The 27,728-nt window shown below is 43.5% G+C and overlaps 1 protein-coding gene across 4 annotated transcripts; it reads left to right on the forward strand.

The window, feature by feature from the left end:
- Positions 1-622: 622 nt before the first annotated feature.
- HIPK1 (homeodomain interacting protein kinase 1) lies at positions 623-25,440 on the forward strand. Of its 4 annotated transcripts, none has more exons than XM_030473604.2 (16): positions 623-955; positions 2,133-3,210; positions 8,509-8,632; positions 10,811-10,930; positions 11,624-11,710; positions 12,539-12,723; positions 13,024-13,186; positions 13,555-13,777; positions 14,580-14,701; positions 16,193-16,327; positions 18,844-18,986; positions 19,148-19,330; positions 20,528-20,743; positions 21,039-21,277; positions 21,664-21,800; positions 22,690-25,440. In XM_030473604.2, exons 2-16 carry the CDS (start codon positions 2,135-2,137, stop codon positions 23,173-23,175), a joined length of 3,639 nt encoding a protein of 1,212 aa, XP_030329464.1. In that variant the 5' UTR covers positions 623-955; positions 2,133-2,134; the 3' UTR covers positions 23,176-25,440. The 4 variants fall into 4 exon arrangements, with proteins under 4 accessions (XP_030329464.1, XP_030329467.1, XP_030329465.1 ...); XM_030473607.2 differs by having other exon boundaries at positions 22,954-25,440; XM_030473605.2 differs by having other exon boundaries at positions 18,847-18,986.
- Positions 25,441-27,728: the final 2,288 nt, after the last annotated feature.

Raw genomic sequence — 27,728 nt, forward strand, 5'->3', positions numbered from 1 at the left:
AGCACTGCCCTGGGCAGCCTGTTCCAATGCCTGAGCACCCTCTGGGCAAGGAATTGTTCCTCAGCTCCATCTAAACCTCCCCTGGTGCATCTTGAGGCCGTTTCCTCTTGTCCCATCCCTTGTTCCTTAGGAGCAGAGAGCAGCCCCCTCCTGGCTCCATCCTCCTGTCAGGCAGTTGCAGAGAGCGATAAGGTCTCCCCTGAGCCTTCTCTTCTCCAGACTAAACCCCCCAGGTCCCTCAGCCCAGCCAGGGATGGCCTGCTCGCCTTCCCCCGCCGCTCCGGGCCGCATGACTGCAGGGCTCCGGCCGCCGCCGCCTCTTCCGTGCTCGCTTAACGCACACCGGGCGGTGGGAAGCCACAGCGGCTGGCCGGCCGCTCTAGTGGGGCACGGGTTCCTGGAAAGGATCCTGGGCTTCGGGTACCGGGGCCTGAAGCGCCCCACGGAGCCGCCACCCGAGCGGGCTGGGGGATGGGGACGCGGGGACGCCGGGACGCCGGGTCCCCGAGACCCGCCCCCGGCCCGCGGGGCTCCGGCCTTGGCCCCGCCGCTTCCGCCTCGGCGGCGCCGGCGCGACTCCCCCTTTCAGCCGCGCATGCGTTATAGGGGAGGAGCGTGGTCACGTGGTGGGGCTTGGGCCGCCTGGCCGGCTCGGGGCTCGGCTGGCTCAGTCTGGCGCGGGGGGTCCCGGAGCGGCGCGGCGGGAGCGCTCGGGCCCGTGGCGGCGGCGCAGGCCGGGAAGGGGGGGGCCCAGCCGGGCCCGGGGCGGGGGGAGCGCGGCGGAGCCTGGCGGCGGCGGCGAAGCAGCGGCCTGGGGGCTCCCCCCGGCGTGCGCGGGCCAAGCGGGCCGGGCCGGCGGCCGCGGCGGGGGCTATGACGCACCCGCTGCGGGGCTCCGCACCCCCGCGTGTCCCGCAGGCAGGTCCGGCGCGCGGCTGAGAACGTCCAACCGGCGGTGAGTTCCACGGCGCGCGCGGGGGGTGGGTGTGGGCCGTTGGGCCCCCTCAGTACCTCACAACGGGCACCGGCTCTGAGCGGGACGCGGCCGGCGGCGTTTCGTGCGCGCTTCCTCCGCGCTGGGGGCATGGAGAGGCCGCCGCGGTTTCTCACCCGCTGGTGGCCGGGCATGCGGGGGCCGCCCCGACGGCAGCTTCTCGGCCGGTCGCGGGACACGGAGGGCCCTCCTCGACGGCGGTTTCTTGCCCGCTGGTTGCGGGGCTTGGAGGGCCCTCCTCGACGGCGGTTTCTTGCCCGCTGGCTGCGGGGCTTGGAGGGCCCTCCTCGACGGCGGTTTCTCACCCGCTGGTTGCGGGGCACGGAGGGCCCGCCTCGGCGGCCGCTTCTCGCCCGCTCATGGCAGGGCACGGAGGGTCCACCTCGGCGGCGGTTTCTTGCCCGGTGGTTGCGTGGCTTGGAGGGCCCGCCTCGGCGGCGGTTTCTCGCCCGCTGGCGGCAGGACACGGAGAGCCCGCCCCGACGGCCGTTTCTTGCTCCGTCACGGCTGGGCACGGAGGGTCCACCTCGGCGGCGGTTTCTCGCCCGCTGGCTGCGGGGCACGGAGGGTCCGCCTCGACGGCGGTTTCTCGCCCGCTGGCTGCGGGATCTGGCCGCCGGGTCGGACGAGCGGGCTGGCGGTGCATTCCTCGTCTTCATCCGCAAGTCGTGGCATTCCGTGTCGTACGTTACCCACGGGGTGCGCTGTCCCCACGGGGTGCACTATGCCACTGCGGTCACTGGCTGGACGTTCGGTTCGTTTTGGGTTTATTTTTACACTTCAGGGGAAATAAGAGGGGGGGTATGATCTTAATTTTTGTGGTATCCTTGTGCTTCCATACAGTTTTCCATTCCTCCGCACTGTTTTCCTATTTCATGTCAGGATTTCGTTAGCCTTCAGAAAGCTAGATAAAGAGCTGTCTGCTTCTTATGCTGTAGGCAGTGAGGTAAAATGCTGTAATTCCACTGTAGATCTTGCTCTGTGGATGCCCTTAGGATCAGCAGTTCAAAGGTGGTAGGCACCATATGGTGCTTAGAAAAATACTTGTCATTCTGTTTCTTGTGCAGATGGAGGATCTCATTCTATCATAACCTGCTGCCATTGAGCAGTCCTAACAAGTTTTCCTCTCCCTTTTCAGGTATGGCCTCACAGCTGCAGGTGTTCTCCTCTCCGTCAGTATCCTCGAGTGCCTTCTGCAGTGCCAAGAAACTGAAAGTGGAGCTCTCTGTCTGGGATGTTTCAGGACAGAGCAGTAGTGACACATATTATACCCACAGCAAAAACCTCCCAGCAGCTCAAGGGCAAGCAAGCTCCTCTCATCAGGTAGCCAACTTCAGCATCCCTGCTTACGATCAGAACCTCCTGCTCCCTGCTCCTTCAGTTGAGCACGTTGCAGTTACAGCAGCTGACAGCACAGGCAGCAGTGCAACAGCGTCCTTCCAGAACAGCCAAACCCTAACACGTAGGAGCAACCTTTCTTTACTGGAACCATACCAAAAATGTGGATTAAAAAGGAAAAGTGAAGAGGTTGACAGCAACGGTAGTGTGCAGATAATTGAGGAACATCCACCTCTCATGCTGCAAAACAGACCTGCGGTGGGTGCTGCGGCCACAACCACCACGGTAACCACTAAAAGCAGCAGTTCCAGTGGTGAAGGTGATTATCAGCTGGTCCAGCATGAGATCCTGTGCTCTATGACAAACAGCTATGAGGTCTTAGAATTCCTGGGCCGGGGGACATTCGGGCAGGTAGCAAAATGCTGGAAGCGTAGCACAAAGGAGATTGTAGCCATCAAAATCCTGAAAAACCATCCTTCCTACGCTAGGCAGGGCCAGATAGAGGTGAGCATCCTCTCTCGCCTGAGCAGTGAGAATGCTGATGAATATAACTTCGTTCGCTCCTATGAGTGCTTTCAACACAAGAATCATACATGCCTTGTATTTGAGATGCTGGAACAGAACTTATATGATTTCTTAAAGCAAAATAAATTCAGTCCGTTGCCCTTGAAATACATCCGGCCAATTCTGCAGCAAGTGGCTACCGCCTTGATGAAGTTGAAGAGCTTGGGTCTGATACATGCTGACCTGAAACCAGAAAACATCATGTTGGTGGATCCTGCACGCCAGCCCTACAGAGTGAAGGTGATTGACTTCGGTTCAGCCAGCCACGTGTCTAAAGCAGTGTGCTCCACTTACTTGCAGTCGCGTTATTACAGGTGAGTACCGGCACAATGCTTGCTTTCGTATGCTGTGTGAGCAAAGTAAAGCTGCTCCTGATGGTGTGCTAGGGATTTGTTTCTGCACATAGTTAATTCTTCTGCCATTAGGTCTAATCCCAGTTGAGGGAGGAGAAGGAAATGATCAGTCTGTCCACTATTCTGCATGGTTCCTGTTTCCCTTCCCCCCCCCCAAATTTGTATGTAAATAAATAGAACTTCTGCTTTGTGAGTGTGACATAACATGCAGTCCAATACCTTCCCTTTCCCCTGGATTAGTGCAGTAAGTTTTACCCTGTTGCTAGCTTGTGGCGATGTGTCTAGTAGCAAACTGGGGAAGCAGTATGTGTCTAGTAAGTAGTGAATCTTTGATAGCTTGCCATGATCTGAAACTAGTCCATTAACCATGGTCATTTAGAAGGGAGAAAAGTCAAAAGGATTCCTGTTTCTTTTTGTCCTGCTTTTTTTTCTGATTACATCTTTATCTGAAGCCACTTTGTGAGCACATGGTTTCCTGTGTCAGCCCTGGATAGGTCATGCTTTCATGAGACCTGTAGCTCTTTTAAAGCCCTGATGAGCTAGATCTCTGCTTCTCCTAGAAAAATGTAGAAATGGCTTCTACCTAACTCCTGTCTAACAATTAAAAACTATGGGCAAAAATGTTAAAACTCAGAAACTGTGTTGCTAAGGCAAGCTGTGCTTTTTCTTTCAGTTATTCCTCTAGCTTGGTTCTGTTAATAGTGTGTATTTCAATACTAGTAGCAGTAAACTTCACTAAATGTATGCAGAAAGAAATTCTGTCATCAAAGGGACGTGAAAAGTCTGCTGTGTTAGGTGGCTTTCAGTGGAATGTGAGCTCACTTGATATAGAGCTTAACTAGTATCTAGTCCTTCCAGCTGAGACGAGACAGAGGACTCGAGACACTCCACCCCACCCTGTTTCTCTGCCCTGTTTGATGTCTTTCCCATCCTCTGAGCTTCAGTTTAAAGCCATGGCTTGTTGTAGGCTTGTTCTGTTCATTCCTCAAACTCCTTGTATTCTTGCTCCCCTTTGTTTTGAGGTTTTTGTTGTTTTTTTTTACTCCTTACACTGAGTACCTGTGTTTTTTCTTTCACTTGTTACAGTCTTTTCATTCGTTCCTCATGATCTTCACTCAGCTCGTTGGCACCAATTTTTCCAATGCAATCAATGCAATGGATTGTTAATTTCTGTAATGCAGTTGTCCTCTACGTGCTATAGCTCTGTTAAAATGCTTGCTGTCTAAAATGCATTACCAGTTTTGTTGTTGCTTTGGGAGAGGTGACCACTGATCAAGAATCTGCTCTATCTGACTTGCAACACATGCGAGCAAAGCAGTTTGGGGAGGCATATAGTGCTTTCCAGTTTCTGGTATCGCTAAACCCAGATTTGGCTGAGGCAAAAGCAGCAAGGGATGAGAAGTATCTGAAAGGGTTTGCTGGGAAGGAAGCTGTCTGCTTCATTTTTGTGTGCAGCACTGAACTCCCAGCCACTTCCACCTCCCTGATGCAGGGTGACTGACACTGCCAGAAAGGCAAATAACCTGAGAGTAGATGGTGTTTAAGACTGTCTGCTTGACTGAAGTCAAGAATGCTGTGATGTGGAAATCTAATATTTAGTGATATGTAATTACTTTAATGGTGGTGGTTACTAAAATCCATAATCTAGGAATTTATGGAGGTGGTGTACAAACCAGCTTATGGTGGGAGAGCTGGATTTCTGTAACCATATTCACAGTAAATCGGTGTTCAGATGAGTTCCAAGTTGGATTTTTTTTTTTTTTCTATTTAATAAAACAGTATAGGCTATTTGGTTCTCTACCAGCTATTAAGAATAATCATCATCTTCCGTGTTCACTTTCTTGTTTTTAATACCTGTTGCTGGCATTTATGTAACCTCTGTCTCCTGTAGCAACCTCTAAACCAGCCAAACTCAGGTACTATAAGGTGAGTTTTCTGATATATGCACCCTGAAGGAAAAAACCTTCCTTTATTAATTATGCCCAGTGCTGCTGGAGGTCATTTTGTCCAACAGCTCTGCTCACTCCAGGTTCCGACTGTTTGGAGTTGGACAGCCTGCCTGGGCTTCCATGTACAGCTCCAGCAGCATCACCCAGTTGGGACGTAGCATGACTTAAAGTGTGAGCAGAAGTGCCCATGAAGAATTCTGTGGCTCCAAAGCCAGGCATGGACTTTTGATGGTCGTGTTTTATGTGGCAATTAGTTTCTGTGGCAGTCCTGAGATCTATTAGCAGTAATTCCTGACCTAAGAGTATGTGCTTACCACATCAGGTGAGAGGGGAATGGATGCTTTTGTTCTCCGTGGGGAGGATAAACAATAGAAGGAAGCAGACAGCTTGCATTAAAAAAAAATCCCTGGGAAGACTGATCTCCCTGCTGTCCAGAGAGCGAGGATTACTGGTGTCCCATGTTATATGTAAGTGCAGCCATCATATGAGCCTTGCTCAGATCCCTACCTCCTGATTCCTGAGGGTCAGTGTAGAGGCACCTAGCAAATTGAAGCTGCTAAGCTGAAGGACTGAACAATGTGGGCCATGAGAAGGCGGCACTGAGTGCTGAGGGAGTGCAGGGTGCACCAGCATCCCTTCCTTACCTCTCCTTTGGGCTACATGACCTACTTCTGTCCCACTCATGTTGGCCTGGGAAGCAGCAGTGCATGCTGCCTAATCTAACTCTGCTTGCTAGCCCAGCTGTGAGTGGTGATCATGGATTACTAGTTGCAGTTGTACAAGCTTCATATTACTGTCATCCTTCAGAAGGTGGAGGGCTGAAGACCCAGGTGTAAACATGGTGTGTTTTGAAATGTTTAAGTCTCAGATTTTTCCACTACTGCTGTGAATCCTCTCTCTTTCTGAGACTGCCTGAGCACATTTGCCAGCTTTGGAGGTCAAGAGTTTGGCAAGTGTGTATGCAAAGAATGAATGTTGCTCATTTCTATTTCAGAGAGCTTAAGATAGTAAAATCACTTTAATCTCTGACAGACCAGCTATGAAAAAGTGACCTCTGCCAGTTGTCCTGTTCAGCCCACATCTCATAAGGCCACTAATTACAGTGGTGTAAAAGGAGATGAGAGAGATTCTGATTTATCAGCTCTGTCCTGCAATCAAAATGAAATCAGGTGGCTCTTGAGAACTTTTAGTTAGTTTTGGGGAATAAAATGCATAGAGTTCAGCTTGCTATCGTTTTGGTATTGAGGTTTCAGAATACTGAAGTTCCAGCATGTAGTTAAAGACTAACAAATATCACATCCAGCCTTTGTTGCCACTAATCTCTTTTTCCATTGGAATTTTTGGTGGGATTCTTTTAATGGACTTGTGAAGGATTAGCATGCTGTGCTTGTTTGCAAACCACTTATATTTTAGTTTGTTTGACAGTCCAAACCAAGAAAGCTTGCACATGCAGCGTTCCTTATATGGCAAGTTTGGATCCTATCTGTATTGGAAATTCCTGCATAAGTAGGATAAACAAGAAGATCAATACAGTTTGATGATGACTAGTAGACTAATGTGTGAATGACTGTATTGTACTTGCTCTGCTTATGAAGAGTAAAGTACTACAGAAATGGATTCCTCTTGTTTGTATGTGTTGGCCTATAGAAAGTTGGATCTATTCTGGCACAGTTCTTTAAAATGTAAGTATTTAGCAGGACATTCAGCACTCAAATATCAAATAGTTACCATATTAGCATGATCATTTTATATTTTCATGTAAGTGAAACCATTGCGAAGTTGGCTACTATCAGGGATAGACAAGGTGGAAACAGATCAATGTCAAGGAGAGCGAGTGTCAGGATGTCTTCACTTAAATTATCTATTCTGATTACTAAAGGTATATCATGGCTCTGTTTTGGGGGCTCAGGCATAATAGAACCTCCTTTCTTTGAAGCTGAATGATAGAGAAGAGCTGTGAGCTCACTGCAGCAAACAGCTGGTTCATCGTTTTTTTTGATAGATCTTGTGCTTTCTCAGGGGCAACTGGGATGAGTGTGTTTGGTTTGGAGACTGGCTAATGGTAATTGTGTAGTCTCCTAAAACAAGAGCTGTATCTGTGTCACCACGACCCAAAGGGTGATTAATTGGAGAGTCACTTCTTGCCATGTACAAACAGAAGTACGTTCAGGTTGAACAGTAGAGGAAGGCGAGTGTAGGATCTGCTGACACCTGTACATTAAGCAAGCCCTGTTCTTTAGAACTCTGTAGAAAGACCAGAACTGGTTCCAGAGCCTTTTTTGACAGAGATATCCACACTGTACACAAGAAATGCCACACAAGCCATGGGGCATGCTCCTCGAGTCAAGACCAGGAAATAGCCTGGAATTTAGGACTTGTCTGTCTTCCTTTGTGCTTGTATTAGTTACGCATGAAGAAGATCAAGGTTTTCGTGTTTCCTGTACTTTCCAGGGTAAATTCCCACACCAGCTCACATGGGGGTTTTTTCCAGCACTTGGGTTTTATGCTGTATGCAAATGTATGACCAGAATTTAGCCTGACAGAATGGCATTGGTTTGTTTCAGAACTGTGTGTAGGTGAAGAGTTGTACTAAAGCATCCTCTTGTATTATGAGTCAGTTCCAAACAAAAATCTCCCTGAAATTCCAACCTGTTGCAGAAGCAAACCCTGCTTGGAGTTTAATTTTTTCCATCACCTTCTCCTAAAGGCTAGGCCAGGCAGGTAAATTTTGCATTAGGTGTGGTTCAGTGCACAGAAACCTGTAATACAACCTTGCAAAGCAGTCACAACCTCCAGCTGTGTTCTCTCTGTCCATTTTAAACTCGAAACTCCAAACAAACCCTGTATGAAAAGCTGCTGACAGAAACAGAGCAGCTCTCTGAAGAGCTCCTTTCTCTTGCTCTGCAGATGCTGTTCTTTTCCAGGTGAAAACAGGCAGCCTCCTGCAGCTGGTTACCTGGGATCTTGAGACCTTCTTCTGAGAAAAGTCTGAGCATTGTTTTGCCAGAACTTTTCTTGTCAGTTCTGTTAGGACAGGTTGTGTGCTGTAACTTCATACCACAGTTCCATAAAGGCCACCTAGGAGTTGGAGGGCACCATGGCAATAAAGCAAATCCAGCTGTGCCACTAAGTGCTAAAAATATTGGGATCTATTAGGCCACTGGAGGAAACATCTTCTGCTTTGAAGTAAAATCACTTGGTTTCACACAGATTTACTTGTGCTTGGAGGAGAAAAGGAGTGGTGTTATCCAGAGAAAAGAACTGCATGCTTTCAGAGTCAAAGATTTTACTTTTTCTTTCTTTTCAACAGAGCTCCTGAGATCATACTGGGTTTACCATTCTGTGAAGCTATTGACATGTGGTCGCTGGGCTGTGTGATAGCTGAGCTGTTTCTAGGCTGGCCTCTGTATCCAGGAGCATCTGAGTATGATCAGGTGAGAGCACGTGGCAGATATGGGAATGTTCAAATGAAACTGCAATGATCTGTGTTTGGACCCTCTGAATCCAGTGTATCCTACATCAAATTTCATCTAGTACAAACCACTGTTGTCTGTCATCTTAAGTTCATTTTCCCTCTGTGATATTCCCATTGTCTGTTTCTGTCATACAGAAAAGCAGAGAGTTCTGTGTGGTTTGACTTGAGTTGCATGTCGCTATCCAATATATAGAGTGAATTTATACTTAACCCCCTGGCTTTCAAACCCAAAAGCTGTTGAAATACCTTCCAGTTCAAACAGAAGGGAGGTGTGTGTACACTGGCTTGAAACGCCCTCTGTAATTTCACCATGAGGACAGTTTTTCCATGTGGAGACAGAGCAAGCCAATCATTCCTGTTCTGTTAATACCTACAACAGCCCTTATTTTTAATGCTAAGTGTGAGCCCCAAGCTGTCTCTGAAATAAAAGGGCAAGAGTCTGAAAAGGCATCTTTAACTAATTAGCTCTTTCCATGGATACTTAGCATTATTACCTGGGCTAGTCAGTTGCCTTTAAAAGGACAAAAAAGTCTATATGACAAGTTTTTGGAGGGTAACTTTTCCACTGTTTATGGTGGTATCTTGTTACAGTGCTTGGTATAGTTGTGATAAAATACATGAAAACTTACTAAGGTTGAAAACTTACTTGTGTTATATCTTCCCAGCACTGCAAATTTCCAAAGGAAACACAGTGGTAACTTAATAAGCAGAATGAGTTAGAAAAAAACCGAGGTAGGGCATGGTGGTTTCCTTGCACACGGAGTTTTGTGTGATTCTGAGAAGCTTATCTAGTCATGGAGGTGGGTGGGGAGGAGGTGCTTTTTCCATTGCTTAATGGACAGGATTTTGCAGTCCTTTGAGGCAGTGTGAGGTGTGACTTTGCGTCGTTGCTTTTGATACTTGAATTGCCCTTGAAAACTAGGATGACTTGCTTTCATGTTTTCTGAGATTCTGCAGCAGCAAGTGAAAGTTCAGGCAGAACTTGTGCAAGGACCCCTCCAAGAATGAGCTCATGGGTTGGGATGGGATTCACAATTAATTTTTAAACACACTTTGGCTGTACAGCAAGAGTTATGTGTTACAAAAATAGCAGACTTCTTAGCTGAACTACTGTGTAGATATAAAAGATACTCACCTGCAGACACTTCATATCTACTCTGGCATAAATTAAAAGTGAGTCAATAAATTCATATGGATCACAAGTCATAACAGTGAGTTAAATGCCCTGCAATCTTCAGCTGGTTTTGGTGCAGTGGAATAGCAGGAGATTTGCAAAGAAGAAATGAGAACGTCCTAAAGGACCTATAACTGATAATTATCAGGGTTTTTTTCCTTAAACTTTTAAATAGACTCCTTTGAATGGAGAGTCATGACAAAGGCGATGTTTGGTGAGAAATGTGACATCTTGGAAAGCAAATAACATTAGAAATTGGGCAACATTTGGAATATTTTAAAAAGCTTATTATTATGCTTTTTCATAATTGCTATTTTCTTTCCTTTTGAGCATACCTTTTTCTTTGTTAACTCCTTACTGGTGTCTTATTGATACTGTCACAAATATTCAGGTGCATTTTCCAAAATTCTGAGCCTTTTTTTTTATGTGTAAAGTATACTAAATGTTTTTGAGGATAGAAGAATCTGCACTAAAGGTATGGTCTTTCTTGGACAGTGAGAGCTTTACCCTGACATTATTCTGGAATCATGTGCCTAGGCTTTATGTAGCCAGTCACAGCAATGTTGCTTAGATACTTATGCCTTTAATTATATCTACATACATGATAACTTCTGTGGTATTTTTTTCTCTCAAAATGTGTACTACTTACGTTGCTGATGCAAAAGCCTATTGGTGTTACTTTCTCCAGGTCTCAAAAGCTTACAGTCTGTTCACATATACTTGGGCAGAAAATAAGAAAGATGTATTCAAAACCTAAAATTTCTGCAGATAATATGACTGAAAAGTTAAGTGTCCTTATAAAAACTTGAGATAGTCCCTTTAATTTTGTGGTTTCAGTTATCTGGGTATTCTTTATTTACAGCTAATTTCCTATTTGCTGTGAACACATGAAGCTTACGATTGCTCTATTGGGTATGAGTTCTTTATATGGGGAGTCCTCATTCTTTCAATTTTCTTTCCTAGATCCGTTATATTTCACAAACTCAAGGCTTGCCAGCGGAGTATCTTCTCAGTGCGGGAACGAAAACAAGCAGGTTTTTTAACAGAGACCCAAATTTGGGATACCCATTGTGGAGGCTAAAGGTTTGTCTGTTTTTAATTTCTGATTCTATTCTGTTCATTGAGGACTTGATTTCAATTCACACCAAGGTTTAGTGTGCCATGAAAACATCCTGAGTGGAGATTGGATTTGAAATGCTGTTCAAATATAGCTGGTCTGTATGTTTCATTTTAGAAACTACAGACCTTGTACTCATCTAACAATAGCAGCTGTGCATGATAGTACCAGCAAAGAGTGGGTGTTAAAGTAATTGAGATAATGGTTACTTATTATGGCCTGCTCATTCTTGGTGAAGTATGTCATCTTGTTGTCATCTCCTGACAATACAAAGAGTAAAATACAGAGTATTTCGTGATGGTCTTTTAGTTTAACAGAAATCTATTTGCGTATTGGCAGATGACAGGAGAAAATCAGATGTATGCTCAATTTGCCTTTAAAGCTGAGCAGCAAAAGGAAGAGAGTTTAAAATACTTATAGCCTCTTCTCCTACTAAATGAGAAATCTTCAGTTGTTCTGGCTAATGCACTGTCAGCTTTGCAATGAATGATCTTTCCAGACAAGGAAATGAGAACCCAGGGCTGTTTTGGTTTGGCCTACTGGCATGCCATTTATCTTAAAGCAGGCAAAAGATCTCCTGGCTCTGCTCTTTACTTGCAGCTTTTTCTTCATCAATATGCAATATTTCAGTTTATATTAACAAATGCTTTCTTTTATAGACCCCAGAAGAACATGAGTTGGAGACAGCAATAAAATCAAAAGAAGCTCGGAAATATATATTCAACTGTTTGGATGATATGGCGCAGGTGCGTGGAGATCTTGTAACACACAGATACTGTCATATCAATGACATACATTCTTGGGATCTAAAAATGAGGCTCCTGTGCTGGAGCTGTCCTTTTCCACCTGCTGTTGAGAACACTGATGTAGGTTTGCCATGGTGCCAGTTTGCATCAAAAATCACTGTATTGGAGACTATCAAAATGTTAACTGTGAAGCTCTTAGAAATTTCTTGTTCTTTCTTAGGCCTGATCTGGTAGATGTAACAAGTGTGCGTAGCGTGTTACCACTAGAAGCAGTTGAGCAGTAGGAAAGCTAAGCCCCTCCAGATGTGTTTATAGGATTAGGCCTCTTACTGGACTTTGGAAATGCTAACAGGAACTACAGCTCATTCTATTTTTTAATTTTATTTTCGTAGGTAAAATGAAGGAATAACTGAGGGGTTTTTTAATATGAGGCCTTGAATCTTAAATATGTTGGTCTCAATTTTCTATTGCTTTTGCAGCAATTACATCTGTGCAGAGAATGCAGAATCTTGTCATTCTGATTTGCTAGCCCCTTACAACCCCACACATAAAAAGAGGGCATATTGCCAGGCAGGGGAGAATGAATCCTGGTTGATATCTATTGAACAGACCAACTTCACATTGAGATGAGAATTCCCTGCTTAAGTTTGACTCCTTTTATAGGATGAGCAGGAGAAAGGTGGTTTGTTAGAGCTATACTACCTAAAACTATTATGCTGGCTAAGAGATAGAAATGCTTAATAAATATTTGTGTGATGTGAAGTTACTGAATTGTTGGGTAGCAATTAATTTGATGTTTGTGTGAACTACTCTCATTTTATTTTCAAGGTGAATATGTCTACAGACTTAGAAGGAACTGACATGTTGGCAGAGAAGGCTGACCGAAGGGAATATATTGATTTGTTGAAGAAAATGTTGACAATTGATGCAGATAAGAGAATTACTCCACTGAAGACTTTGAACCATAATTTTGTTACAATGGCACATCTACTGGATTTCCCACACAGTAATCAGTAAGTCTCCTTAGATTTCTTGTTTTGTTTCAGGAGGACTGATCGGAAACACAGAGCACTTTTCTGCCTTCTGTCAATGCTGTTTTCTGCAGTTTCTGACTGATGTGAAAAAAGCACTGGCAGGGGTAAGGAGTGGAATGTTTGTAAGATTCCTTTTCATGTTTGAGGACATTCTTTGTTGGTTTAAAAAATAACCCAGAAACTAAACCTAAAGGCATGTGCATAAAGTTGGGAATCTGTCATGTCTCTCCTGTACTGTTTTTACATATCTAATATTGTCCTGCTGTCATTCTGTTTCAGTGTGAAATCCTGCTTTCAGAATATGGAGATCTGCAAGAGAAGAGTTAATATGTATGATACAGTGAATCAGATTAAGAGCCCGTTCACGACTCATGTTGCTCCTAATACAAGCACAAATCTCACAATGAGCTTTAACAACCAGCTCAATACAGTACACAACCAGGTGTGGATCTTCTAGCTATTTTATACTAATCAAAGAATGAAATAGTCTAATTCCATGCTTTCAGGCCAAGACCCACAAAATACTATATTTAAATTGCTGTCTAGAATTTGTAGTCTTGAATTTTAATTTTCCAAACTTCAGGCCAAGGCAGTCTCTTTACTTCGCTTAATCATATTTGCCTGTCAGTTCAGCAACATAAGTAAAGTTGGTGCAATTCATGTTTTTTCTCCTATGTTGTCCAGTGCCTTTTACCTGAAACCTTTTCCTGGTGCTTGCTTCATGATACAATAATGATGGTTCCTGTTGTTTGTTTTATAACAAGTAGAAATGATAAATCCAATTTTTTGTTTTCCTTTTTTTATTCATAGGCCAGTGTATTGGCTTCCAACTCTACTGCAGCTGCTACTCTTTCCCTGGCAAACTCGGATGTGTCACTGCTAAACTATCAGTCTGCTCTGTATCCATCATCTGCAGCACCAGTTGCAGGAGTAGCACAACAGAGTGTTTCCCTGCAACCTGGAACCACCCAGATCTGCACGCAGACTGATCCATTCCAGCAAACGTTCATTGTTTGTCCCCCTGCTTTCCAAAGTAAGTGGAAAAAACCCTTTGTGTTTCAGATACTGTAGTTTCAGTTAGGTAGAAATGAGAAGTTTTAGTTTCTACTGAATTGATAAAGTACAGAAGACTACCCTGTGGATGTCCACAGTGGTCTTGCCTCAGATGTAAGTGTAGAATCAGGTCAGGCGTGTGTAGACAATTTAGTTCTCTTCCAGATCATGCTTGAACAGGTGACAGTATCTTGCCTGTCTAGGTTGCAGTGTTCATCTGGTTGCTCAACCAGTTTTTCCCCCAAACTGAACACAACAGCATTCCACAGAAAGCAGTGAACAGAGGAGCCAGAGTTATGTGAAAATGAAAAAGTGTTGTGCTCTGTGTTTTGTATGTCAGGAGTGAATATCTGGCCTTTTGAGTCTCAGTTCACAAGCACTGATGCAGTGGTGTAGTTTGCTACAGGTTGCACATAAGCGAGGTTAGCAAAGCATAGCTGAGTCCTGAAAGTTCTCTATTTATGCTTATATCTGCGTTGTGTTATGGAGGGTTTTATATGAAATGAGAACTGATCACTGATGGCATAAGGTTTGAACTTGGTCTCAAGGAACATAAAATTAGATATCTGTGTTTCTGAAGGCAAGACTTCTGCTTTGGCATACTGGGGCTGCAGAAGTATTTACTTCAGCTGGTGTTTTATTAGTATGATTTTGTCAAAGAGAATGTCTTTTCTTTCTCTGATCCTGTCTTCCACCCTTATCTGGTAGAGATTTGATTTTGGAAAGAAACTAAAAAGAAATAATAAAGCTGCTTAGCATTGATGTGTTCTTGTCCTCCACAGCTGGACTTCAGGCAACTACAAAGCATTCTGGGTTCCCAGTAAGGATGGAGAATGCTGTCCCAATTGTACCACAAGCACCTGCAGCACAGCCACTGCAGATCCAATCTGGCGTTCTTACACAGGTAAAAACCCAACCAACCAAACCCCATAAAGTTCACTGCAATTCCTACCACCATCCAGCAGAACCTGGCTGCTCCTCTGGTGCTGGGATGAATGCAGGGGGTCCTCAGAACACTCCAAAAGGTTAAATGTAGGTCACTTCTAAGACAGTGTTTTTGTGTTTTTCTGAAATATTTAAAGTCTAATCTATTTTATATAATCCGTTTTAGGAGTTTGACTTAATAATGAGAATAAATGTGGAGTTTTCAGCTGCTAAAAACGGGCTGTATTTTTTCATGGGTGTACACTGCCTACAGTGGTGTACATGCTTGCCTACTCTTTAAAAAGGTGTCAGCAAATTTTAGAAGAAATCATTTCTGTGGGAAGTGAGATCCCGGTAAATGGAAGTGACAACACAGATTAGTCATGTTAAAATTTCATTTTCAAATCAACAAAATTATTTTTGACTCCTTCTCATTGTTAATGTTAATTTGTGTAGCTATGACATACCTATTTCTGTTGTTTGCAATTTAAACAATGTGATAGCAAAATGCACAAATAATTATAGAAAATGCTATTTTCACATCAGTAATGTCTTGTAAATTAAAACAATTTTATATGAGAAAAGTATTGCTTTAATATATAGTGAATGCCCAGTGAGTCCCAGGTTTTATTCACTGAAAAATTGTAATTGCCTTTATAATTAAGTGCACATTGCATAGTTTTAGTTGCTGCTGATATTAACACATACTTTATTAGTTTTATTCTCCATGCAGTATGTTGTGCTTACTGACCTACTTGTAGAGGAGTAATTTTTAGATTGCTCAGTCCAAACAATTTTGGTGTCATTCTGTGATCTCTGGTTTGCTTAGCATAATAATACAGGTAATGGTACCCAAAAAGCAGAATACACTTGAAGGAGGCCCATCTGAATCCAAACCCTGTTTTTCCTGAGCCTACAAATTGTGTGCTAAGAATCTAGTTTTAATTAGACATTTGATGTACTAATACCTGTCTTGGTAGTTTCGTTGCAGATAACTTTGCTCTTTCATGATACAAAAGACTTATTGTGCCTTCTATTAAATTCCTTAGTTTATATTTTTCCACAAGTACTGTATGTGAATTGTGAATTTGGAGGGATGATAGTAAACATGTACTGCCAGGGGTGCAGTTTGTGTTATGGTTAGTGCAGTGTACATAGTGTAACTTGCTCTCTGGGACCCAGTAAAGTATTAATAGCTGAACACTATCTCATTTTTTACTTTTTAACTGTGTCATCGGAGAGATCCTGTTCCCAAATTCCCTGTTCCTTGTGTTCCCCTCAGGGACATGTAACTGCTTAGAGGAACGTGCCCAGAGGGTCTGGGTGCTGGTTTCACTGCATCCATTAATTCTGGAGTCTGCTCAAGCACCATAGAATGCCAGTGAGGTGAAACCTTCTCTGGCACTATTGCTGAACCCACTTGTCCTGCCTCAGTACGTGTGTTTCACTCACTGCCTGATCTACATTTCAGGGAAGCTGTACACCACTAATGGTAGCAACTCTTCATCCTCAAGTAGCCACCATCACGCCGCAGTATGCGGTCCCCTTTACTCTGAACTGCGCAGCCGGCCGGCCAGCGCTAGTAGAACAGACGGCTGCAGTACTGGTAATTGCCTCCCTTGATTGTGTTCACTAACTGAGTTTTTGTTTTAACTTAGACTTGCAGAGGGCATGGAAGCATGTGCCATCTTGTGGCTGTGTTCTTGCTACATCTTAATGTCTTGTTGTTTTCCTCCCCAACATTGCTGAAGCACTGTCTGACTCTGACGTTTAGTGTGGCTCTGTAAAGAATCCAGATCCATTGACAATTACTTTTAGTAGCTTAGTATTATAAAGCTCTTCTATACTGTAGAAGAGTTATAATTGTTCTTGTTCTTTGCTTACTCTCCTATCTTTGTCTTTTGATTGTTGAATACAAAGGAATCGGCCTTTAGCTTGACTCTGCTACAGGTACCTGGATGGCCAGAATTTGAACTACTTGGCAAGTTAGCTACTTACTTTGTTTTCAAGATGTGTAAAGCTGCTTTGCATGTAGAAACGTTTCAGGTCATTAAGCACAGGCTAAAATCTCTAATGATAGCAAATTCTTTAATGTATTGCTTTAGCAGTCCATTTCTCTTAACTTCTGTTGAACATTGACAGTAATTTTCTGGCCTTCTGTTATTTATAGCCAATCGCAGGTAGCTTGCTTCATCCAGATACAGATACTATTCTCCACAGATGCTTTCAGTTCATGTGTATTTCTTGGTTGAAATTAAAGGTGAGCTCTAGTATCCAAAATGGCATAGCTAGCTTTTAGGCTATTGGGAACAATTTTTTAAAAGGTTGGGGGAAAGGGAAGAAACACATCTTCCAAGAAGTGTATATTTTCAAAATTGTCCTCTTCTGTATTCATTTGGCACCTGCACCAGAACAACTTTGCAAGTGCCACAAAGAAGTCATTGTAAAACTCCAGAATCAGATAAGTGAAGCTTATGAAAACTTTGCAGTGCACTTAAGTGCTGGTATCCTCACATGTCTTTCAAAGCACATTCCATTATGTGAACCATGTTGTTTTTTGTGGCTTTCAGTAGTAGTTTGAGTGTCATTTTCTTCCAAGAGGAAGACATCTGCTGAAGTGGAATTTGCTTGAGTCATACCTGTATCGAAATGAAAGCCCACTCATTTGAGTTCTTGTGAACCAATTTAACTGCTCCCTGTTTCTGAGGATGGGAAGGCAGGAGAGTGGCGTTCTCCTGGGTCACAGCTCTGAGCTGAACAGACCCAGGGATGTATATGTTTTCCTCCTTGTGAATTTTGACTGCTGAAAGGTTGCAGTCTAGGCTCTGTAAACAGCAGGGGGTGACGGTAGCAGAGCTTGGGACACAAGTGAGTTGTTAGTGATGTTTTCAAAAGTGTATTTGGGCCTTTGATTCAACAGGCAAATTCTATTCTCCTGTGTGTATGCAGTGGACTTGTCATTCAAGTCCCCTGTACAGCAGTGGAGATCAGAGCCAGCTGTCTCCAGACTATGAGCCTGGATTCTGAGTTTCTCTGGAGGACTTCCTATTTCTGTTTGGATTCTGGGAGCCTTTGGCGTGAATTTGCTCACCTTTAGTGCTTCCGACACTTTTCCCTTGCTGCTTCCCCTGAGTTTGCATTAGCCATTTGCTAAGCTTTGCATATTTTTGTCCTTCCTCTGTCAAAACAGTTCGTCGCTTGGAAGGCCCGATTTCTGCCTCTCATTGGGAATTTATATCTTGCTGTATTAAACTCTCTGCTTTGTCTTGTGCAGGTGTTGGCTTTTGGAAAGACGCATGGTGTGACTTAACATATTTCTCCTTGTTTTTAATATTATTATTATTATTCCGCTTACATTGGCAGAGGTTTTAGCAGCTCTCTGCTTTGAAGGCTTCTTGTTTGGAACTGGTATTTGTAGTAAGTGGGTCTGTTACTTGCAGAAATACTTTATTTAAAGCAGCAGTTTAATGGTTTTGCAATTTAAACTGCAAGACAGCCATATATCTTCAAAATCATAGAAATATTGCACTGCCAAATGTATTTTGGTTTTGTTTTCCCCCCAGAAAAAAACTGCATTTTGTCAATTTGGACTGGAACATTAATAATATTGATGAATTGACAGTATCTTCCACATAGCTCCCTTTTAATTAAATACTTCAGTTGAAGTGGGGTAAATTCCCAGATAACAACACTGTCTCAGCTCTCTCAATGTGAGCCCTGTAAGGCAGAAAAACCAGAAGGGACCAAATTAGTTTCATATTTTGGAATCCTTCTGCAGAGCAGCATGTGTAAACTTACATGCGGAAGAAGTCCTGAATACTCATGCTGCTTCTGACAGTACAATATATGACTGCATTGTGCAGTATTCTGCACAATATTAACACTTTTCCCAAGGTGGCATCTGTGATACAAAAGGTTAGCAAAGCATTAGGAAACAAAACATGTTTCTCTGGTTTTCTTGTTCGCTTACTGTACTGAGATCTTTTGAGAGAGTGCGGTGTTGTGCCATTATCTCTGCAAGCTAACAATCTACACAAATGTGTATATTGCTTGGAACAAATCTCTTTCCACCAGTAGGAACTGAAATCTAGTGAACCTGTGTGTCTGTTTGTTGTTTTGCAGCAGGCCTGGCCTGGGGGAACCCAGCAGATACTGCTTCCTTCCACCTGGCAGCAGCTCCCAGGGGTTGCTTTGCACAACTCCGTTCAGCCAGCAGCTGTGATTCCGGAGACCATCAGCGGCAGCCAGCAATTAGCTGACTGGAGGTAGGGAATGCACAGGGTCCAACTCTGTGCCAAATGGGAATATGTGCCGTCCCAGGATAGCACAGAATTTCTCCCTTCAGAATCATGCAGGGGCTCGGTGCAGCTTGCTTTTCCTGCAGTGTAGTCATGGAATCTGGGGTTGTCTTTTTTTTCCGCTCCAGGAATGCACATTCCCATGGAAATCAGTATAGCACTCTCATGCAGCAGCCATCGCTACTGACCAACCATGTGACATTAGCCACAGCACAGCCTCTGAGTGTTGGAGTTACTCATGTTGTTAGGCAGCAGCAGAGCAGCAATGTTCCAGCAAAGAAGAACAAGCAGCCAGCACCAAGCGTGGCCAAGTAAGGCTTCCTTTTCCAGTCCTAGAAAGATGTGGGTGTATTTGTAGATGTTGCGGTTTAAGACCAGCTGGTAACTCGGAGCCATGCAGCCACTTGCTCACTCCCCCCACTTTTTTCCCCCCTGCTCCTGGCAGGGTGGGGAGGAGAATTGAGTGTAGATCCCACGGGTTGAGGTAAGAAGAGTCCAATAGCTAAAGTATAATACAAAACTACTACTACTACCACCACTAATAATAATAATAATAGCAACAAGGGGAGAGAATATAAAGTTAAAAGGAAAGGAAAGAAAATGAAAACAGTAACACAAGTGATGCACAACACAATTGCTCACCACCTGCTGACCAATACCCAGCCCAACCTGAGCAGTGATCTGGGCCTTCTGGATCACTCTTCCCAGTTTCTATACTGGGCATGATGTGCTGTGATATGGAATACCCCTTTGGCTAGTTTGGTCAGGTGTCCTGTCTCTGCTCCCTCTCAGCTTCTTGTGTCCCTCACTGGCAGAGCACGAGAGACTGAAAAGTCCTTGATCAGGGTAAGCGCTACTGAGCAACAGCTAAAACATCGGTGTGTTACCAGCATTATTCTCAAAATAAAGCCAGAACATAGCACTGCACCAGCTACTAGGAAGGGGAAAAGTAACTATTACAGCTGAACCCAGGACAGTGGAGGTTGCCTTTATGATGTGAAAAACTGATCTTCTGATCACAAAGGCATTGTCTAATTGTGTAACTTTTTAATGTGCTACCGTTGCTTTTAAAGATGTGTTGGAAAAAGTGTCTGTACTGTAGTCACTGATATAAATGATACTAACTTCAGTGAGAGTGCAAAGAACATAGTTGACCAAGTGCTTTACTGTACTGGTCAAAGGGGGGTTTCTTACACATTGGAGGTGTGTTGGTGCCATAGCAATACAAGTGATAAAATTGGCATCTGTTGAACAAGGGTTGGCAGGTTTCTGGCAGTGTTTGGGTGAATCAGTCCTCTTCAGAGCATCACTGTGTAGGTCCCTTCTGGGATGCATTCTATGCCACTCTCCTGTATGAGTGTCTGTACTGAGGTTCTCTTTGTGTTTTTCAAGATGTTTCTTCTTGTATGTGTGCTCCAGCCTGCTGGAGCCTGACTGTTCTCAGTGCTGGTGCTGGTTTGCCCCAGCCTGCCGACATGTAGCTGAATACTGCTCTTTTTTTCCTTCAGGCCCAGCTCAACTGTAGAGGCTGTGCCCTCCCAGGTTTACTCGCTCATTGGCAGCAGTCCTCTGCGCTCCACCTCCTCCTCTTCCAATGTGCTCATCCTAGTGCCGGAGCAGCACCAGCCCATCGTGATCCCAGACACTCCAAGCCCACCTGTCAGTGTCATCACCATTCGCAGTGACACTGATGAGGAAGAGGACAGCAAATACAAACCTGCCAGGTAGGAAGTTTCTTTAAGCAGCCAGTACTGATTTGTCCTGGTCTGAGCCCGAGCATCAAGGATCGTGGAGAGTACTACATGAAAAGCCCTGGCTAGGCTAAGAAGCACTGCCTAAGACAGAAAAATCTGTGTCTGTTTTTGTCTCTAGTTAATCAGAATTCCAGCTGAGAAGGAGGGAGGGTATGAGATCTCAGAGGGAGATTTCCTGTATCTTGTGGGAAAAGCTAGAATATCTCCCATTTGGTTGTTTGGGTTTTTTGTTTTTGTTTTTTTCCTTTTCTTTTTTTCCCTGCAGTTTGAGCATGAAGCAGAGATCCAATGTCATCAGCTACGTTACTGTTAATGACTCCCCTGATTCCGACTCCTCCCTGAACAGCCCCTATGCCGTAGACACACTTGCCTCTCTGGAGAGCACAGGCGGTGCCCTGGAGCTGCCAACTAGAGAGGCAGCTGACAGCTCCAGCTCTCGGAATATCATTGTGCCACCACTGAAGACACAGCTCAGTGACTGTGTTGTAGCTACCCAAGTGTCAGGTAGGTATGGTTTTTGCCAAGGCTCAGATGCTGTATTATGCCTGACACCTTTGTCCTTGAAGTTTTAGACTATCTGTGTTGGGTCTTCAGCAGCTTTACAGGGTTTCACAGCTGCTGTTCTGAGAATGCAAGCCTTGGTCTGTTTTCAGTTTCATTGATAGATTTCCCTTTCACATGTGTTTGGCTGCATTTAGAAAGATCTGTAAATATTCCTGATTATTTCTTGTACGGTCAGATTTTAAATCATAATTGAAGAAAAGGCTTTGTTACAGAAATAGTCCCATTGTGTTCTTTGGTTGCCTAAGCTGGTTATCACAGTTGCATAAGCACATACAGGGCACAGCACTTAAGAGGGAAGAATGAACTAAGCTTTTGAAATCTTTCAGGCATCCTGAGCAGCACCAGTAAGACCAAGCCAGTGGCCTCCATGAGCGGGCAGTCATCAGGATGCTGTATAACACCTACTGGGTACCGCTCGCATCGCGTGGTAGCAAATGGTGTGCAGCCTCTCAATCTCAGCCAGGTAAGCACTGTGTGGCTTCTGATCATTGAACATGATGCTTTAGAAATGCTATGCTGTATGGCAGGGAGAATCAGCTTCAAAGAACTGAGGAGAACAGTTCCCTGAAGCTGATTCTATCTTGTAGCTATGCAAGGTAGAGTAAACTCTGTAGGGAGTATAGGTGAAGTTTCTCAAGGCAAAGAATTTTTTTTTGCTCTTAGTCACACTTGTCTTGCGGTGAGTCATTCTTGTCACTCAAGGGTTCAGCTGTTGAATTAGGGTAGCACTGAAGGCACTCAACAGTGTGAGGAGATTCTTCCTTCTCTAGATCTCACAAAGGCCTAACCAGGAGATTAAGGCTGGACCTTTTGTCTCAAACTAACAACTAGCACCTGACTTCCCTTGAAACTTTGAGATTAGTTTCACTTCAATTTGTGTCACTACTCTTGATCTTTTGAGACAAGCTGCAGTAGCCATTTAGAAGAGAGGAAGTGTTACACCTCCAGTTCATTTCTGGTATGGGAACAAGATGGGCTTTGCAGTAAAATGGGGCAGCCCTGCTGTGCTCTCACTGAGGTGCAGAAGAAAGGATGTGTGAGTTCAAGGGCTGGGTCAGTCTTAGGACCTGCCTGTGCTTGTACAGCTGTGTACTGTTGTACCCCAGATACGGCAGATTGATCCCATTGTAGAGGAAGAGTGTAACCTTTGTCTTAGAGAAGCTGCAATAACCCCCCTCAAATCTGAGGGTTTCACAGAGCTGGGAGGGGAGGATCTGCAGAAGTGTCAGTCTTGCAGGTAGAACAGAGGTGTTGATTAGGGGGCTCTGGCTGACCCTTCCATGCTCACCTTCTGTTCACTGTGCTTTTCCCTGAGGATAGCCACTAACCTTATTTACTCCTTTTCCCTACAGAACCAGCAAACAACAGTGCTGGCCTCCCAGGAGAGAAGTGGAAATGCTATCCCACGTAGGCAGCAAGCTTATGTGGCACCCCTTGCATCAACTATTTCTCAGGCTCCCTATGCGTTCCAGCACAGCAGCCCAGTGCATCCCCACCTGGCAGCAGCAACGGCAAGTGCACATCTGTCCAGCCAGCCACATATGTACACTTACGCTCCAACCACTGCTGCAACCCTGGGCTCCACCACATCCATCGCCCACCTCTTCTCCCCTCAGGGCTCTTCACGGCACACCACGTACGCTGCCCATCCCAGCACACTTGTCCACCAGGTCCCTGTGAGTGTTGGTCCAAGTCTGCTGACTTCTGCGAATGTTCCACCTGCCCAATACCAACACCAGTTTGCTCCCCAGTCCTACATTGGTGCTTCCAGAGGATCTACTATTTACACTGGATATCCGCTGAGCCCTACAAAGATCAACCAGTACTCATACTTGTAGTTTCCAGAAAGCAATGGGCCTGGGGGTTTGGAGAAGAAATTTTGGTGAACATTTACCTGGTAATGACTGTCTGACTTTTTATTTCTCCCTGATTTCTTTTGTTTCTCCTTGTTATGTTTCTTCCTGATTTGCTTGTGTGTTCAAAAACAATTCTCGTGAGTTCCATCACTAACTGAACAGCATGCTTTGTTACCAGTACGTTAGTGTTACCAAACTTGGTTAGTGTTACCAACTCTAATTCAGTATTGCTAACACTAACACTCATTCAGTTTTTAAACTTTTATTTACTTTTTTTTTTTTTTTTTGAAGAGATGCTTTTAAAAGCTTTGTGGTCACATTTATTTAAAATTGTTCCGTTGTGCTAATCAAAAGGGCGAAGAACATCCATGTCTTGGAAGACAGAGCCTGATGACTTTTTTAACAAAAAGACTAGCAGATTATATTTTAGCAGCTTACACAAATCCATCTTTCCACAAAAACATAATGCATGTTTATCTGCTGGAGCAGTTTTAAAATCAAGCTTAATATTTTAACATTTGTTCTCTCATTCACTTTGTCTCTAACAAATTCCTGGTTCTGCAAAAGCCATTTACATGTTAATGTCAATGTTTTTTGTTTACTGCTCTGCTTTGTTTAAGGACTGGTCAAGGCAGCTGCCTCCTACTAGCAATGTTACATATTCAGGAGTCCATGTAAACTCTGAAGTCTGTTTAATTTTCTTGACAATTACGTGTCTCCATTAACCAGCTGAATTTTTATTGCATTCATCACAGAATTCTTCTAAGTTTTTCAAACTATATTCAAGATCTCACTGTGTAACAGAACTCAGCAGCTTTGTCGGGATGCTGCCATCTTCAGCCGAGAGTGAACAGTGCAGCATTGCTCTGAAATTGGGTTTCTCTAACTTATTAGATGCTGGCCCTATACTGGAGCTGGATTCCTTCACAGAAGCACAGGGCTTTTCTTTGTTCTGTTTTTCTTAATGTTTTTCCTCACGTGGTTCATTGAGGAGGGAGTTGAATTTGACATACAATGAAACATCACTGTATTGATGTGTACAGCTTTTTATACTCCTGGATATGTCAACAGCTACTTTAAAGCACTCTTAATAAGACTTGTATACATTACATGCATGTAGGAATTGCAAAAAAACAAAAAAGAGAGAAAGAAAAAGAAAAAAAAAAAGGAAAAAAATCCAGATTTTAAAGTTTATTACTGAATTTAAAACTATTTTAGAAGTTTTGTATTGGTGGTGTTTTAATATTTTACATAAAATTAAATATGTACATATTGATTAGAAAAATATAACAAGCAAAACTTCCTGCTAACCCCAAATGTTCTGTCTTTGTAATCAAAATGTGTAGTGATTATACTTGAATTCTGTATTTAGTGTTTGTCTAATTCTTAAACGTTCCTGGGGATGGAGTTTGATGTATCCTTTGTATTTAAACCAAAATGAATTGATTCATGTTGGAATGTATGTGATATAATGCAATGGTTAGAGCTCATCACTGTAGCACTGAGAGAGGAGTAGAGCTTCATGAGAGACAAGGATACCTTCTGATTTGTTTTGCACAGGTATGTGTGATGAAGAGTTGTTTGGTGTGTCCCCTTATTGTAGTGCCTTAAATGATGATGTAGTGTGACTAGAGTTTACAGTGAGCTTGCCTTATGAGGGACCAGCAAGCCCCCGTCGAATTGAAGCAATTCACTAAGCTTATCACAGCAAGAACAGCAGTATGTTGCATAGGTGCATTGTTCTCAGTTTTAATGCTAATATCATAAAAAAAACCTACATTTTTGTTTGGAGTGAAGCGACGTTTCCTTAAAGCTTTTCCTTGACGATGGCACATATACTGTTAAATGTCTGTCAGTGCATTTCGAATAAGGTAGTGCTGGGAATGCATTGGAATGTTTAGTCTAATATTGCAGAAGTGATTAAATATGTGCAATCACTTTTTTATTAGGTTAGTATGGCGTTACCTTCCCCCACGTTAATAGCAGACATTTCTTGTAAAATATTGCTAGCTTGGTGATAGAATATTTATACCAAAGAAAGCCTGCTGTAAAGCACATAATACCATTTAAAAATTTTATAATGCTACTGCTAATGTGGAGTTGTTGGGAAGGTTTGTCAGCTGTAGCCCTAGTCAGTGTTCAGAGGAAATACTCATTTCCATCTTCAGTATGTAGATTAAGTATCTTGTCCAAGTGGATGATAAACTGGCTCGACGGTCGTGTTACTGCAGCAATAAGAGGTTTGGGAACCATGAATCCCAGTTTATGTTCCGTCCCAGTGGAAGAGAGGCCAGTTCTCCAAGTCGTGTGTGCCAAGAAGTCCGAAGGCCATTTCTGAAATTCCACATTATTGACAGAAGAGGACTGGACTGACCTGAAATCAATGAACTGTTCAAGGCTTGGCATCTCTTTGTATAGAAGGATCGAGGACTTTGGAACTGGACAGTAGCATTGGCAACGTTCAGTGTATTTTCAGTAAGAGCCCTTCTGTAAGCGTGCAGATGACCAACCGATCTTGCTATGCCATGTCAGTGGTGTAAACGATGCTCTTTGTTGCTGTAGGCACTTTCTTACTTTTTTCCATAGTACATTGCTTGTGTTCAGTACTTGCCTTGAGATACCTCTGCGGTACAGAGTTGTGCCTTTCCATCAAAAGGCAAACCAAGCTCCAATTCTTCTGTTTCAGGAAAATGTGATTCCCTGTTTCACAAATAGTAAAGTGTTTTCCATGAAGTCCTAACAGGAAAAACGACTTCTAGCAAAATCTCCTAATAATTTTGAGAAGAACTTGCCTGCTTCCCTAACAAAAAGCAATTAAAATGACCATTTGAAGTCACTATGACATAATAAAACCAGTCTCATGTATTCACAAAGCATGGTGTCATCTTTTCCACTGCTCAAGTTCCCAAAAGTACTGGAACAAGGAGGACGAGTTGGAAATGACTAGGTAAAAATACCCTGAAATTCCTCTGTGATACACAGCATAAACCAGGCAGACAAAAATCCCCACCCCAGGAGGACCAGATTTTCATCTCTGGATCTCGGAGATCTCAGCCTGGCCTTGGTATGTGTTGCCCAATTTAAGGTTGTTGTAGTTGGCTCTAAGGAGACTCTCACCTGTCCAGCCTTCAAATTCAGTTAAAGAATTGACTCTCCTCATTGTCAGAGCCACTACCCATAGTCTAAAGAAATGTGCTATCTCTGGATAGAAATTGGAACCCTTTAATTTATTTGAAACTATTTGGGATTCACCTTTTGAGGATTTGATAACCATGGTCCCATCTAGACTTGTCTGTGTGATTCTTGAACTGTTAAACCAGTTATTTCATTACCTGACCTGTACTCACAGCTGTGATAGCCACTGCAGAGGCAACTTCTGAGGCTTTCCTGCTTAGCACCTAATTGATGGGATGCAGTAATTTACCTCTGACTCAGCATTTTCTTTTAGTACATGAAACTAAATTGCTTCTAAATGACAGGATTGGCACAGCCCTGCTTTCTTTTCTTTTTATTTAAACTTCTGAATGGTTCCGCATGTCCACATGGTTGTTTGTTGCTAAACTTTATATAAGGTGTGATTTCAGATTCAGCTTGAAATATATCTATCTCACTACATGTAGCAGTACATTATATGTAATGTTAGTATTTCTGCTTGAATTCTTGATATTGCAATGGAATTCCTACTTTATTAAATGTATTTGATATGCTAGTAACTGTGTAAAATTTAACTTTCTTTTATGGTTGTGCTCTTCCTTTTTACAAGCCGCTAGATACAGGTAGTTTCTGATAATTACTAAGCTATGTTTGTATTGCTGATGTACTTAGGGGGTATGTAAAAATCATTTTAACAGAAGAAATAGATATTTAAAAATTTAATACTAACTATATGGGAAAAGGGTCCATTGTGAAAACATAGTTTATCTTTGGATTCAATGTTTGTCTTTGGTTTTACAAAGTAGCTTGTATTTTAAGTATTTTCTACATAATATGGTAAAAATGTAGAACAATTGCAATGCATCAATAAAAAGGGTTAATTTTCTGTACTCTATTTATTTGGTCACTTTATGTATTAATAGGGGTGGGAAAAGGGTTTTGGCATATCCAGGGTGAAATACTGGTAGAGCCAGCAGGGCTCAGGATCCCTTAAGGTCTGTGGCTGGCAGCAGGGCTTGGGGGGCATCAGGACCATCTCAAGCGAAAACACTTCTCCATCACCTTGGTTTATGTTTCTAAATGTGTTTGACTTTGCACATCAAATTTAGGTGCTGTGAGCACTGCTGAAGGTGGCTGTGCTGCTGTGTGGATGTCCATCTGGTCTGAATCCTGCTTGGGTTAGGTGCTGCTGGGAGGTGCCAAAAGTAATGTCTGCCTTCTGATTTGGCAGAGATCACAGAGTCCTAGTATGGTTTGGGTTGGAAGGGACCTTAAAGCTCCTCCAGTTCCAACCCCCTGCCACGGGCAGGGACACCTTCCACTAGAGCAGGTTGCTCCAAGCCCCTGTGTCCAACCTGGCCTTGAACACTGCCAGGGATGGG

Source organism: Strigops habroptila, chromosome 18 (assembly GCF_004027225.2).
Source record: "Strigops habroptila isolate Jane chromosome 18, bStrHab1.2.pri, whole genome shotgun sequence".
Lineage (NCBI taxonomy): Eukaryota > Metazoa > Chordata > Aves > Psittaciformes > Psittacidae > Strigops > Strigops habroptila.